Consider the following 14,791-nt stretch of genomic DNA (forward strand, 5'->3'; position numbering starts at 1 on the left):
TGATCCCACTTACCCCAGTGTTAGTGTATGTACTGTAGGTTGAGTAAACAACTTTAAAGTTTAGCATGCTTGTTCTTGATTTTAATTTCATAATAAAACCCAGGTATTATTAAAGTGTTTTGTGGAGAAAAAATGCAGAGCCAACTCGATGTACATAAAATTATGGGTCCTGAGTTCAGCAACACCACGCAGTGATGAGATCTTACTGTCCTGCCAGAGGGCTTCAGGAGCCCACCCACTCAGTGCTCAATAGTAATTGCAAAATTGAATAGGATGGAGCAGTTACTATTAAATGAGTAGACAACACTGGGTAAATCCTTTCCTTGGATAGATCCAGACTTTGTGGAACTGGAAGAAAACAAAAAAAAAAGCAATCAAAAGTATAACATGGCTTTGTATGTGGGAAAGGCTAATGAAGACCAGCAACTTGAGTTTGTGGGGCTATCCATCAAGTCAGGCACAGCAGAGACAGTAAGCTGTTGGTTGCTGGAACATATCAGCGGGCATGAAGTTTTATACGACATTTTAAAGACATTCTTCTTGGGAAACACTTAAATCTCAGCTAAAACTCTGTGTCTTGTTATGTTTTCTGAATGTATCTGCTGATTTTTTTTTAAATTGTTGGCATTCATTTGCAGAAGAATGCCATGCTTTTTTCTTGCTTTTTACTAGAAAGCATCAGTATACTTTGCTGTAACCTATAACTCCCTGGGGTCACCACTCAGCAATGGCACAACAAAAGTCTGTCATATTATCTAAGCTTAGTCCCACATGCCTAGTAGTGCTCCATTAAAGTCAGTGACAAAATTCTTGCTTGCTACAATGAAAAAGGTGAGGTAAGACCAAAATATACCCCCTCTCTTTGGGACTAAGCTGGAATTAGGTACAGCTTAATTAGGAATTAGGAAAACTAGAAATTAGACAGCAGTTTAGGATATAATGCTATGACTTCAGATGAAAAGCAAGCAAACCAGTCAAACTTTACCTACAAGTTATATTTCTTAATGGCTCACATTGTGTTTTTAGTCTACATAAATGAAGGAAAATTATGTAGGGGAAATGAGCCAAATATATACTTTCCTTTTTTGGAGTGTTGGTTTTGAAGAGAAACTGAGTATATTGCCTTTGTTTGTATCAGCAAGGTTAGTTATTAACAGTTTGTTTTAAAAATATCAATTTAGCATTATCAAATAGCTTTGTTCTCCTGTGGGTGAAGATGAGATATTTTACATCTCTAATGGTGATGGGAGGTGAAAATTGTTGATATTTTGAACTCATGCGAATTTGGTTTGTTTAAATAGGTATATGAAAAGTTTGTTTAAAGAATATGTAGCTCACTAAGAATATCAGCATTAATTATACTAGTAGCTTTATGTGTTAGAATATGCACTGGGGTCTCTAACCTCCTCTTCCTCCTTCTCTCAGCAGAGTGCCTTCATTAGCTATGTAATCCCAAACTTTCCCATCTTAATTAATAGTCTGGTCTTTATCCCTGACTATTGCCGTGCCCCTTGTTGTAACTTTGTTTTAAGGTGATGATGGGAAGTGCTGGGTAATTGCTTGTATTCAGAGATCTCTTTGTTGCCTCATGGGTGTGTGTACATATGCAATCAGTGCCTTGAAATGCTGTCCGAGCAGTGGTACGAAATCTAAAGACAGCTTTTGTTTTGCCTTGGATGTCATATTCAGGAAGCTTAAGGGGGTATTTTGCTTCCCTTTGACTATCACTTCTAATCATCCCAGTCGTCTTGACCTCCAGTAAAGTAGAGTTTGGAGGGCTGGCCAGACAGAGGGATTCTTCACTAGCCACTGGAACTGTGCAAACAATTTTCTCCTCTTCTTTCAGTGGCGAAAGTGGTGCTGGTAAGACAGAAAGCACTAAGCTGATTCTCAAATTCTTGTCTGCAATGAGCCAACATTCGCTGGAGCTGTCCTGCAGAGAGAAGACATCCTGTGTGGAGCAAGCTATTCTTGAGAGCAGGTACTAGATCTTTCAATACACAGGTATTTTTTCCAGAAGACCGAAGCCTTGACATTGAAATAAGAGCTTGCAGTGTAATTAAATATGTGTGTCTGTTTATTGAACAATAATATTAATATTGGAGATGGGGAAATACTCCATTAAATAAAATTACCTGGTTACTCTAGATAGTTGTGAGCACAGTGGTATATCTTAATAAAACAAAAATATGCAGAATTTTGAAAGTAATGAAGCTTTAATTGTGGCTTTCATTTTTGTTTGGGGCTGAATTGAGATAATCAGAATAAAGGAAATGGGTGATGGGAGGGAGAAACCATTGGTTCAGTTTGTGTAGCCTGAGGATAGGGTAGAACAAGATACAACATGGTGAGGATAAAGTCCTCAAGTGGTAATAACATGATGAGGAAAGGGAGGGCAAGGAGAACTGATAAGACAAATGAGTAAATGCGTCAGATAAATTGGACACAATCTCCAAAAGCAAAAAAATATTCTCTGTGTTCACATGAAATAATACATGATTCCAAAGTATTAAAAACAAGACAATTTAAGATGCTGTTACTTTTGTTTTTCCTTCATCTCTGTTATACATGCTGTATCTTGATGTAGGTTTTTTTTTTTTTAATTGCCTTAGGACAAGGACTGTTTCCTTACATCTGTCTAGCAATTTGCATGTGCTGAGATTTCTTATTTCCATCTTTTGAGCAATTACAAGAGAAGTAGCAAGTAGCAGTTACTACTCTGCAGCTGCAGAGTAGTTTGGTACGATTAATCTTCCTGTTGTGTGAATACTTGCATCTTTTGATAGGAAATTGAGATGCCCATTGCTAATGAATGGAGGGTACTGCTGAGGATGTAGGCTGTGGCTGAGAAGAGTGTCAGAAGGGAGTTTGTCAGTGTTGTTCTTTTCACCAGTCCCATGTGAAACTATTGGCATGCTAGTCATGTGTTAACACTCTCGTCATTCTCTATTTTCACAGTCCAATTATGGAAGCTTTTGGCAATGCGAAGACTGTTTACAACAACAACTCAAGTCGCTTTGGGAAGTTTATTCAGCTGAACATCTGTCAGAAAGGAAACATTCAGGGAGGAAGAATTATAGATTGTATCCTCATTTGGTGCTTTGACTCCTGTCTGCAGGCAGCTTCTATGTACCTCCTTGGTGGAGGAGTGAGAGAACTGGCTTGCCTTTGTCTGTCCTTTCACCTCATCATGGTTAAATTGAGCTGGTGTTAGTGGGAAAGAGAAGCAGCAACACCAAATTCACACATGCACACATGCATTTGTGGCTGTGTGGGTTTTATATACTCTTGGAGGACCAGCATTATGTGTTGCTACTGCCTGCATGGCGTGGCTCATATGCCTGTTCCTACACAGTGATCTAAACCAGCCTGAATTCTTGGGGATAACCTCAGTTGTCAGCCATTTTCCTAATTTATTATATCCAAAGATAAGCTGCTTACTTCTATGGAGAAGTACTGGAAAGAGCAGAGCTGCTGAATTTCTGCAGCATGAGTCTGGGTGGGTTAAATCCTCAGATTTGCCCTGCATTTGGCAAAATTGGACTATGAGCGGCTACACCAGAGCACCAGAGGTGTGGGGATGAGGAATATTCCAAGGGGTTCTTGTCTGGTGTTTTAAACAGCTGCTTTTGCATTAGGACAAATTTAAAGTTGTTTAGGGAAAAGAAAAAGCAAAGGAAGCAGATGTCATTCAAGATGCAGAATGTCACAAGTCCAGTTTTGATGGAATGGAAGAGAAGAAGGTGTTAATACATTGATATTAGAACTGCTAATATTATTATCATTGCTACTTTATTTATCTTGTTGTAGGCATGTTGTATGAAACATATTTAGCATGTTGTAAGAAAAGAATATGATGCTCTTCCTATTGTCTCAAATAAAAGAAGGAAGATTATAAATGGCTTCTGCATTAATTGCTTTTTACTTTATTCCTTGACTAAAGCTTTTCTTCCTGGCTCTAGATTTATTGGAAAAAGTAAGTTGATGTTTGCTTTTGCTTAGTTAATTGTGTTTGATTTAATATTTTTTCTGAAACTGTGGATAAAAAATTTATCCTTAAAAATGATCGCTGTTTTTTACTTTGACAGAATCGTGTAGTAAGACAAAACCCTGGAGAAAGAAATTATCATATATTCTATGCTCTGCTGGCGGGGATAGAAGAGAGAGAGAAAGGTGAGTGGCAAAACACAAGTCACACAACTGTAGTGGCTTTTGCTGAGCAGTCAGCTGTGGTGACAGCAGTGGAGAATTTAACTGCAGAAACCCACTAACTCAAGCAGAGAAACAGGTTATTTTTTCAGCTGGGATTCAGTGGGTGTGAATTTGAGCTCACCTTAATAAAGCAACCTGCTTGGTTGAAGAATGTCACTGAGCTGCTGATAGTTTTTCTCCCAGCTTCTGCTGTGGCCTTGGGAAAATTACTTGGGGACAAACATGCCTCATTCTGTTCAAACTGAATATTTTCACTGGTAGTAAATAACTCCACAGCAACAAAAATAAATAATTCTGGTTCTTCTAATCCTCTCTCATAAAGAATAAATCCAGTGAACAAAAGAAATTACATTTGTATATGTGCAAAATTGCCAAAAGCTGTCCCAGCCTCTCCCCTTACGCCTGCTGTCTTTGCATGCTAAAAATTTAACTGCATTATGCAGCTAAATAAAACAAAACCCAGGAAAATAACCCCCCATCGTATTTTAATATAAAACTTTGTCTTGTGCATCATCATCATCATTTCTGAGCACACGAATTGTGAACTATTTAACTCTGACTTAGTAATTTGTGGAGTACTTTTGTTTTGGCATTTCTTTTCCATCACTTTCTTTTCTCTCCTCATTAGATGCTTTTTACTTATCTGTACCGGAGAACTACCACTACCTGAATCAGTCTGGATGTATAGCGGATAAGACAATCAGTGACAAAGATTCTTTCAAGGAAGTCATTGTGAGTTGTTTCCCTAGTTCTTTTGCTTAAAAACACTGGAAGTTCAAGGTGCCTGGGGCCCATTGACAGAGAATGGGACAAAGCCTTTTTGTGCTTTAGGCACTAATCTTACAGGGACTTATATTTTCTCAAAATGCTTCACTGTCCTTTTGAACATGCCTTTACCTTCTCTCTAGTATTTCATTTTTGCTGTCATTTCAACGTGTGCTGTAATTTAGAGAAATTATTACATTTTGAAATTAAAAGTATATCTGTTGGGAAGTCACTAAGGCTTTTATAGGCCTTTGCCCTTCCCTATATTGTTTTCTATTACAGATAGATAGATAGATAGATAGATAGATAGATAGATAGATAGATAGATAGATAGATAGAGATATATTTCATTGTTTTTCAATCCTAAAGCTTTGCCCAAATCATGTAGTACCTATTGGGTGGAGTCTGCAGTGCAGTGCAACGCATAGGGAGTGAAACACCTGTGACTCTTTAAGTTGTAGCTGCGAAATCCAGTTGTATGGAGTGACTTACACAATAGAATTGAAGAAAACATAAACACAGATTAGAAACCGGATCCTGATGGAATCTCTATGAATGTCTTTATATCTTATACCCACAGCAATTAGTCTGTACTGACCATGCTAATTGCATACTGTAGCACCAAGGTGATGCACATTAGATTTTAAAAATCAGACAAAACATTTGATTTTATGCCCTTCACCAAACTGTTAGCCATGTTAATCTCTTTGCCAAATTGACAAATTAAGGTGTAGTGGATGCAGCAGTTTTTTTCAGTGTAAAAAGCCGTCATCTTGTATGGTGGAAGGGTGTGTTGGAAAAGTTGGTAACTTATCTATATTGTTGTCACGTGCTGAACTAGATTAGCATGACATTTAATTTGTGCTAATCATCCCAGGGTAGGCAGAGCATGAAATCAGTTGGGCAGGTGATGTTTGCCTGCTGCCCGCAGCGTGGGCAGGCTGGGAGCAGGGGCTGAGGCTGCCAGGCTGCATTCCCAGAACAGGAGGCGGGCAGAAACCCTCACAGTTCACCCTCACCTGTCTTTTCCTATTATAGTCATCTCCTTTGCCTATTTTTATTGCGGTTTCAGTCATGGAAATGTTACTTAAGGGAAACTTTTTTGTAGGAGACAGGGACGAGCTGCATGGTGACTGTAGAGATGAACTCCTAGTGCTGCTGCCTTTCTGTTGTGAAAGGTCTTCTTTGCAAAATAAACCTTCAACCATTATCCCTACCCTGCATTGAATTGTGTCATGAGTCTGAGGCTTTTCCATTTGTAATGGATGATTTATGGAAGATAAAATGTATCATGTGTCATCTGTCAGACACCTGCAGTGACTATAACATGTCTGACTAGACGAGTATAAAACCGATCTGGTCTCAGACAGATTTGTATTAGACCCAAGTTTGGGAAATTCTGGTCATTTCAAGCGGCATACAATTACATACCCCATCTGTGTCAAAGAAAGCATGTGTTCCTCTTGTTTTAGTATTTCTTCTAATGTCTTCCAATTTGCTCATTTATGTAGTTGAGCCTTGATCATTGCCATACTGTTTATTCATAAATTTGACACTTTTTGTATAGATTCCTTTCTTGCTCAGTTTTACTGGGAGTTGTCAGACCACACTGGTAAAATGCGTGTTTGGGTGCACACATGAGCAAATCTTACGTGTTGCTGTGTTTCCTCCCCTATGCCTTGTTACCTACAAGGCTAATTGGCAAAATTTGGTAAAAACACACAAGAGGTAATCGATTAATAATTCAAATTAAAGTAATTGTGTCTGATGCACAACTCAGTAGGTCATTCCAATATTTAAACAACTTTAATGATGAATTTGAAAGCACATTACAATGTCATTACAGCATCAAAATGAGATTTCTTAAAAGCAGAGGTACTTACATATTTCAAGATGTTCCAGTGTACCTTACAGTGTATTCAGTTTGGGATGAAACCAAAGGAATGGACTCCAGCCAGCCCTCTGTTAGTCCTGACTTGCTTTTCTAAGGCCTCCCATTTTTGAGTCTGTGTGCATGTTATTAAATAAACTCACATGTCATTCCAGACTGCAATGGAAGTGATGCAATTCAGCAAGGAGGAGGTACGAGAAGTTTTGAGACTGTTGGCTGGCATTTTGCATCTAGGAAATGTTGAGTTCATCACTGCTGGTGGGGCACAGGTGTCCTTTAAAACAGGTGAGAAGGCTGTGCATCCAAATGTAAATGTTTCTTGAGGCTATGAAAGTTGTAGTCATTGCTATTGTATCTGAACCTAACAAGGACAAGCAGTGAAAGGATCTTACTGCTTTTTAACGTCTTTAAATGTTGATTAAAATGTTATATGTTATTTTTGAGGGGTGGCTTTTGACGAGTAAGGAAAGTTTGTCTGCTGCTGGATGCTGGATCTTAGTTATGGAAGAGCTTGGGCACATATTTGTTCCATTAATAGTAAAGAAATTCCATTTGAATCTAATTTCTTCTTGAAATATTCTCAAGTTGATAAAACATATGTGCTCAAATACATTTCCTTAACAAGATCTCCACCAAAGGTATCTTTTGTTAGAGATTTCAATACTTCAATTACAAATACAAAAGTATGTGCTGGTGTGTCTAAAGAATGAGCTGTGAGCATTTTAAACATTTGTTCAAATATGACAATAGAGAGTAGCATTACGTACTGCTTATATACCATGTTATAGCAAAATTGAAAACTAAAGTATGCACGTAAGAAAAAAATTGCATTGGTTTATCCTCATCATCCTGAGGGAAGCTGAAAAGCAGTCATGTGGACAAAGAGTCAATTACTGTTTGTATCAAGAAAAATGTGTTAGTGTAAGCACTAAATTGTCTGAATCCTTTAGGTGTAACATTAAGAGGTAAATAAATATTTGTGACTTACTTGTGGTGAATTTCTACTGTTAACTCCCTTCAGTTGTACATATTTATGCCTTTTCATGAGCAGCAAAACAATATCCTAGAGTTTCTAGTTGTGCTTTTGTCTCTAATCCCTGTCATTTTGGAAACATTTTGAATGGTGGCAGTAGTAGTAGTAGTAGTAATAATATTAATAATAATAATAATAATAAACCAAATTGGTTTCATAACCTTATACATTTAAGGACATATTTGTATTTGTCTTTGTCTTTCTCTTTTGGCAGCTCTGGGTAGATCTGCTGAATTACTAGGGTTGGACTCCACACAGCTAACTGAAGCATTGACACAGAGGTCAATGATACTCAGGGGAGAAGAAATCCTAACACCTCTTAGTATACAGCAGGTAAAGGCATCTCAGTTTTGACATGTTTTTAGGGTCTGTGAAAGGTATGTATCAATCTTCAAGTCCAGAGAAATCACTAGACACTCAGGGACAGAAGCTTAGCTCATGCATCGGAGTTGTAATCAAAAGCACCACATAGATTTTTTTGGGAAAGGTGTCATCTCTGTAGATTCCATCCTGTCATTCAGACCAGGGCTGGGAGCTTGGCTCTTGTTATCCTTATTAAGCCTGATTGCTTACCATTTTTTTTTCAAATCCTAATCATGTAGGCTGATATTTTTCACTGTCGATACTTGGGTAAGGTGAATGTTTTTGAAATTCTCTGGAGAAATATTTTTATCATTTACAAGAATGGGATTAGAAATAGGTATGCATGACATTATGCTTAACTGTCGAAAAGGGTGAATTAAGGTATTATTTCCTACCCTTCTCTTTTCTTCCTCCACACCTTCAGTTTATAATTTTCTAATTTTTTGAATGCTTTAGCCTTGAGATGTAATTTTAAAGACACATAGATATACATCTGTTTTAACTTAAACTATTAAACCATGATGCTTTGTAAGTATTAATGCAATTGCTGTCGAGCTACATAGGAATACGAATCTGCTTGCATCATACATTGCTTTATGGTGTGCTAAGGACACACAGGGGTCACAGAGGTGATTGATGTGTTATGTATTCCTTTTTTAACACAGGCAATAGACAGCAGAGATTCTATGGCTATGGCACTTTATTCTCAGTGTTTTGCTTGGGTCATTAAGAAAATCAATAGCAGAATCAGGAGCAAGGAAGACTTCAAGTCTATTGGAATTTTGGACATATTTGGATTTGAAAATTTTGAGGTAGGTTTCAGAAGCTTGTTTAAGTTGATTGTTTGATATTTATGCTTTATTGTTGTACATATTTTTGTCCTCTTCTCTGGAACTTGATTATTAAACATGTCATGACTTAAACCAGTCCCTTGTTTGCAAAGTAAAATGCATACAAAAATGTATGCATTTTTGAAAATTTCTTGTCTCTTTAGGTAAACCGTTTTGAGCAGTTCAATATTAACTATGCAAATGAGAAGCTTCAGGAGTATTTCAACAAGCACATCTTTTCCTTGGAGCAACTGGAATACAGCAGGTAAGAGACAGGGAAGAAATTTGAAAGAATTTTGACTATCAGTATTCACTTGAAATCTTGATTTGCAGCTCCCTTAGCTTCCTTTGAAAATCTCTGTCTGGAGCTGTGTATTTTTTAAAAGCAAGCTGATTTTGCTTTAATTTGCAAGATAAATACACCAGGTCCTCCTATTTTTATAATTAAAATGATTTCATCATATTTGTCAGTAAAAAGGCCCTCTTTATTTTCCTTAGGGAAGGACTAATCTGGGAGGATATTGACTGGACAGACAATGGCGAGTGCTTGGATCTTATTGAAAAGGTAATAATTTGATGTTACCTATTGTTAGTTTTTGTTCTGAGATAATCTGTCCTTAAAACACTTGCCAACACAAAGAACAAGTTAAGAGAATGGTGCATCTTGCATGTTTAAATAGCAAACTTTTAATCAGGTCATTTTCAAGTATCAAGTACAGATTATATTGTAAGCTCACTATATGTGTTTTTGCAACTTTTCTCAGTGTGTGATTGTATACAAAAGCAATATTTGCACATGATTAAAAAGAATCATTTGATCCATGTTCACTTCTGCCACCAATACAGGTGAGCTGCATGAGTTTATCTCCGTAGCAGGGTGTGTGGCTGCAAGAGTTCAGATGGCCACAGAAACGAATGGCAGTAGGCAGGGGATCCAGCTGGATCACATCCTGGATGTGACTGCAGTCGGGGCGATGTGGTTTGTCACGAGCTGCTCTGGACCCATGGGAAGTGGCTTATTAAAATGTACTCCTGGAGATCCATGTTTTTCTGAGAGGCTGTATCAGCCTGAAGCTTGCTGGACACATTAATTAACTGCAGGGTATCTTGCTTTGTTTAGCACCCCTTAAGTAGGGAACATCAAAGGAAATGACACAGAGGCATATGCAAAGCAAAGGGAGGTGGTGTTTCACACAGCATGTAGTTAAACTGTATATCTTTTGCTCTGCCCTTGGGCACTGTGGGTGCTAAACATTTGCATCGGTTCAACAACTAAGCAGATAATTTAATGGAAGAGGACTTTTTGAAAGGCTTCTTTACTCAGACTCCTGATCACTGGAAATCTTGGAGGCTGGAGATATATTCTGAGACAATGTCATTGTATGCATCAAAAAACTACTTAAATCAGGAGAACTGTTGATTCTTCCCGTAGATTGTTTTTCTTTATTTTGCCCATGGATCATATGCTCTATATTTCAAAAGCATTGTTACCAGAAAAATAGGATTGCAGTCATCTACGAGAGTGGGGTTTCAGTTGTGTATGGGTGGTTTTACACCTCTCTGCACACAGCAACTTCAAGGACCTTGTGATTTTTCCAAACTGGGTACAACATCTTTATCCATCTGTGCACTAATTCATTTTCTGTATCTTCTTACTGTTCTAGAAACTGGGACTACTGGCACTTATCAATGAGGAGAGCCATTTTCCTCAAGCTACTGACTCCACCTTACTGGAGAAGTTGAATGCCCAGCATGCTGTATGTGGTGTTTCACTGATGTTTTCTCTGCAAATTATGGAGGATCTCTTTGCTTCTGTAGAAATTCATGGTTCAAATATATGCATGCATAGTTTTAGAGGCTTTTTCATATATAATTCTCCTTCCATGGCAATCCATATAATTTGCTGTCAAGACTCAGTTCCCTGAAGTTACCTGAAGAACATATCCTTGTTACTGTGCAGTTAAAGGTTTCTGTCATGGTAAATAAGTCAAATTCTACTCTTAATTGGAGCTCTGTCAACCTGCAGTAGCTCAGACTATGTAGATCTTCAATTTCCCTTGTTTTAATGAGGCATTCACCTTGATGTCATTTACTGAAAGTTTGCTGTTTCCTCTGTGCAGATTAGTGTTACCTTTATTTGTGATCCTAGAATTATTTCTGAGAATTTCTGGGATGCAAGCATATCCACTAATTTTCATAACTGCCTTCAAGACATAGTCTTCTCTTTCAAAGTGCCTTTAATAGGTGGTTCTGCCAGATGGGTTCAGGTTTAGTATAATGCCGTCTTATATACTATAAATCTGTTATTGCTGCACTTGAAGCAACCCAGACTAACAAATCCTATTATCATTGTAAGTTGCTTGTTTGCTTTTGGAGCACTAATCTTCTGGGAAGTTTACTGGAAGACAATGGTTTGTTTAGTACGGGTTGAGAGGATAATGTGAACCTTTGTATCATTCCATTCCCTGACACCCCCCCCAAATATTTTTCTCTTTTTCTCCCCCTCCATTTAGAACAATCCTTTTTATGTAAAGCCGAGAGTTGCCGTTCACAACTTTGGAGTGAAGCACTACGCTGGGGAGGTAATTCCTTTATTTGCTGAAATTTTTCCAAGCAGAATTTTCATTAGCTTAATTTTACCCCGAGGGTGCTCAAAATTAACCGAAGCACTCTGTTCCCTCAGCACTTCTTGCAGTACTGCTCTTGTGAGAGGTGCCTGACTGTTTGGCTTGTTGTTTGAACCAGCTCTTTTTCCTTCTAGGTCCAGTATGATGTCAGGGGGATCTTGGAGAAGAACAGGGATACTTTCAGAGATGATCTCTTGAATTTACTTCGTGAAAGCAGGTACGTTTCTGTGATTTTTGTTAAGGACATGATATTAAGGGGTGTTACATCGGCTAATTCTGCCAGGATTTATAACCTAATTCTGCTTGAGTTTGAATATGTTAGATATTGCATAGCATCAGACCTTGACAGAGTTGAAATGAGCATAGAATGAAATAGAAATGAGCATATCATAGAAGTGATATGACCATATTGTATCATATTATATCATACAAATGAGCGTATCAGAGTTGCCTGTAAGCAGATCTGACTGTAATCAGTTCTCACAAAGTCGGGTTTACCTACATTGTAGAGTACCTTGTCACTGTTCAGTCCAGGGGTTCTTCACAGGTTCTTGCTATTCTGTGATGAGTAAGGATGCTGGAAGCTGGTGATGGTTTTTAACAGTTTCAAGGTGCCTCATAGGCAATGTGCGTGTGTGGTTTTTTACTTCACATACATCTGGCTTTGCTTGTATTTTGGGCATTCCCTAATTTGGATGAACACTTAGTGTCGGAGACCTACCACAGTGCAAACTGCCATATAGTAATTGCTTCAAAGGGAGAGTTACTATAAAGATTTATGTTGCTGAAAGTTTGAGCGTGGATGACTTTGGTACCTGCATGTCTGCTGTCATTCTCTGTAAGGTCTTAGGGTCCTTGTACTCTGTGAGCCGTAGTGGTACCATGTCCCTTTTTGTAGGTGTATGGTTGAGGCTCCAGGACATGCAGAGGAGTGGCAGAAGAGGAGGCAGCTGAGCCCAGGTGTTGCTGTCTTAGCTGCTGCCCTCACCTATCCCATTCAGTCATCCTGCCTTGCTGTGCCAATTGCTTGTTTGTAAATCCCTTAAGCCCTTCTGTGCAGGGGAAACTGTTAATAAGCATTTACCTCTCTGTGTTGTTTGTTCTGGTTTTAGACATATCTGATATAACATCTGTCAATTTAAGTATGTAGGTAAAAGGAATAGATGAGTTAAAGCTGCTGGGCCTGGTTTTGCCTTTGCACCAACATCTGTGCAGAGTTCAAATTAAAATGTCAGTGTTTCTGTAGAAACAGTGAGAGGAGAGCACCCAACTGATAGAGTAGAAAACAGCAGGCACAGCTGGTATCTGAAAGTGAGGCTTATGTGGATGGCTATTTTGTGTTATGGCCCTAAACAAGCTGAAAGTCTTCTTTTTTAAGTCTTTGTGCAGGTACAGTTCCGGTTACAGTCAGCTGGAGTTTCAGTTGAGTGAGTGGAGTAAAATGCAGTAAGGCCTCTAGGACTTCACACTTCAGTTCCCTAATGATGTGTTTGGAGTGAAGAAGAAAGAACCTCCTTGTTTTGTTTTTATTTTCTCCCCTGCATAAATTCTGCAAAAGAAAAATCTATTGTTTATTAAGGACTATGGAGAAAATCAATAAGAGTGTTTTCGATGGAGGAGCTACTTTCTAAGGGACAATGCTTTCTTTGCATTCTACAGTGTTGAACCTCATAGTCTCTTAAGATACACTTTAGAAATATTCTTTTTCTTTCCCATTTCAGTCTTGATTTCATCTATGATCTATTTGAACATGTTTCAAGTCGCAACAATCAAGACACTCTTAAATGTGGAAGCAAGCACCGAAAACCCACAGTCAGTCTCCAGTTCAAGGTTAGTTAATATGTTGTCTCTGCTCTGTAGCTAATCAGTGATAGATAAACCCTGGTCAGTAAAGAACGGGTGCATATTGAAACAGAGAAAACTTACACGTGAAAACATTGGTGGCTCTTCTATGAAAGTGCCCTTGCTAATCAACTGATCGGCTTTGAGTAGACACTAACCTTTGCATCACACCATCCACACAAAACTCCCGTTGCATTCCCCACTTGCTTACTCGTCCTTACTTTAAAGCTCATCTATGAAGTTGGTCTCTCCTGTCCTGGTTTTTCCTTACAATCTAAATCCAGCCACAAAATCCCACAAAGCCTTACAGCAATGTCTGTATACTAAGAAAACAAGTGCTGAATAAATACCTCATTAAGGTGTTGCCTTGCCTTAACTTAAAGTTTGGAAGGCATTTTTGTTAAACACCTTTTTATGAGGCTTTATAGCCTCCCATCAAAAATGGCACCAAATTGAAATCTAGCATAAAGTCTATCTGCAAATTATTTAAAAGAGAAGGATTGGCACAAAACATTTTCTAAATTACATGAGTACAAGTCTGGATTAGTTTTCTTTCATTTTGTTTGAATTAATACGCATTTGCACAGTTCATTCACTTTTTTTTTTAAGAAAGAGCAGACTCAAACCCCTTAAGGGTAGATTTTATCCTAGTAGACTATTTCTAAGTGTTGGACAGAACAGCAAGACATGTATGATGGGGCACAGACAATGCCTTTTATTAAAAAACCCTAATGTTGTATTTTCTGGACAGCTTGTTCTGTGCTACCATAACTCAGCTCAGACACTACCCACTTCTTATGGTGAGATGGTATTATTTACTAGTTCTGTGGAATAGCAGAAGGTACTGTTTCTGCTTGGTCATTTGTATTACATGCAAAGTAGACTTTTAAGATGTTACCTTACAGAAGTTGACCGTATTTTTGCACCCACTTGGCAAGATAAAATAAAATTTAGTGTTCTTTCTGTTCTCTGTCAGGGCCCCTGGACAACATAAGGGTGATAAAACATGAAATCAAAACATAATTGCCTCTTATCTGAAGCTGTAGTAACTGACCATTAACCAGCTGGGCTGCTTTACAAGAGGTTGACCTTCACATCATACCTTCCCCAAAGAATTAGGTTGGGTGGTTTTTGCATGTTTTAAAGCCTTACAGGGATTAGTCCATTTTATTTCAACTGAAGATAAGAACTTCGCCTTCACAGTTTTATTCTCATGATAGGTTGGTTG

General features: G+C 38.2%; 1 protein-coding gene across 2 annotated transcripts in view; it reads left to right on the forward strand.

Moving 5' to 3' along the window:
* MYO10 (myosin X) overlaps positions 1-14,791 on the forward strand; it is a 162,937-nt gene that overhangs the window by 92,012 nt on the left and 56,134 nt on the right. For both annotated transcript variants that reach the window (XM_017838359.1, XM_017838360.1), the window contains 14 exons: positions 1,847-1,981; positions 2,959-3,083; positions 3,963-3,976; positions 4,089-4,173; positions 4,841-4,944; positions 7,024-7,153; positions 8,116-8,234; positions 8,930-9,076; positions 9,259-9,359; positions 9,593-9,659; positions 10,759-10,851; positions 11,608-11,676; positions 11,856-11,938; positions 13,443-13,551. In XM_017838359.1, coding sequence (XP_017693848.1) covers positions 1,847-1,981; positions 2,959-3,083; positions 3,963-3,976; positions 4,089-4,173; positions 4,841-4,944; positions 7,024-7,153; positions 8,116-8,234; positions 8,930-9,076; positions 9,259-9,359; positions 9,593-9,659; positions 10,759-10,851; positions 11,608-11,676; positions 11,856-11,938; positions 13,443-13,551 — 1,381 coding nt within the window. The remainder of the gene's footprint in view (positions 1-1,846; positions 1,982-2,958; positions 3,084-3,962; positions 3,977-4,088; positions 4,174-4,840; positions 4,945-7,023; positions 7,154-8,115; positions 8,235-8,929; positions 9,077-9,258; positions 9,360-9,592; positions 9,660-10,758; positions 10,852-11,607; positions 11,677-11,855; positions 11,939-13,442; positions 13,552-14,791) is intronic.

Source organism: Lepidothrix coronata, unplaced genomic scaffold (genome assembly GCF_001604755.1).
Source record: "Lepidothrix coronata isolate B3197 unplaced genomic scaffold, Lepidothrix_coronata-1.0 Scaffold334, whole genome shotgun sequence".
Classification (NCBI taxonomy): domain Eukaryota; kingdom Metazoa; phylum Chordata; class Aves; order Passeriformes; family Pipridae; genus Lepidothrix; species Lepidothrix coronata.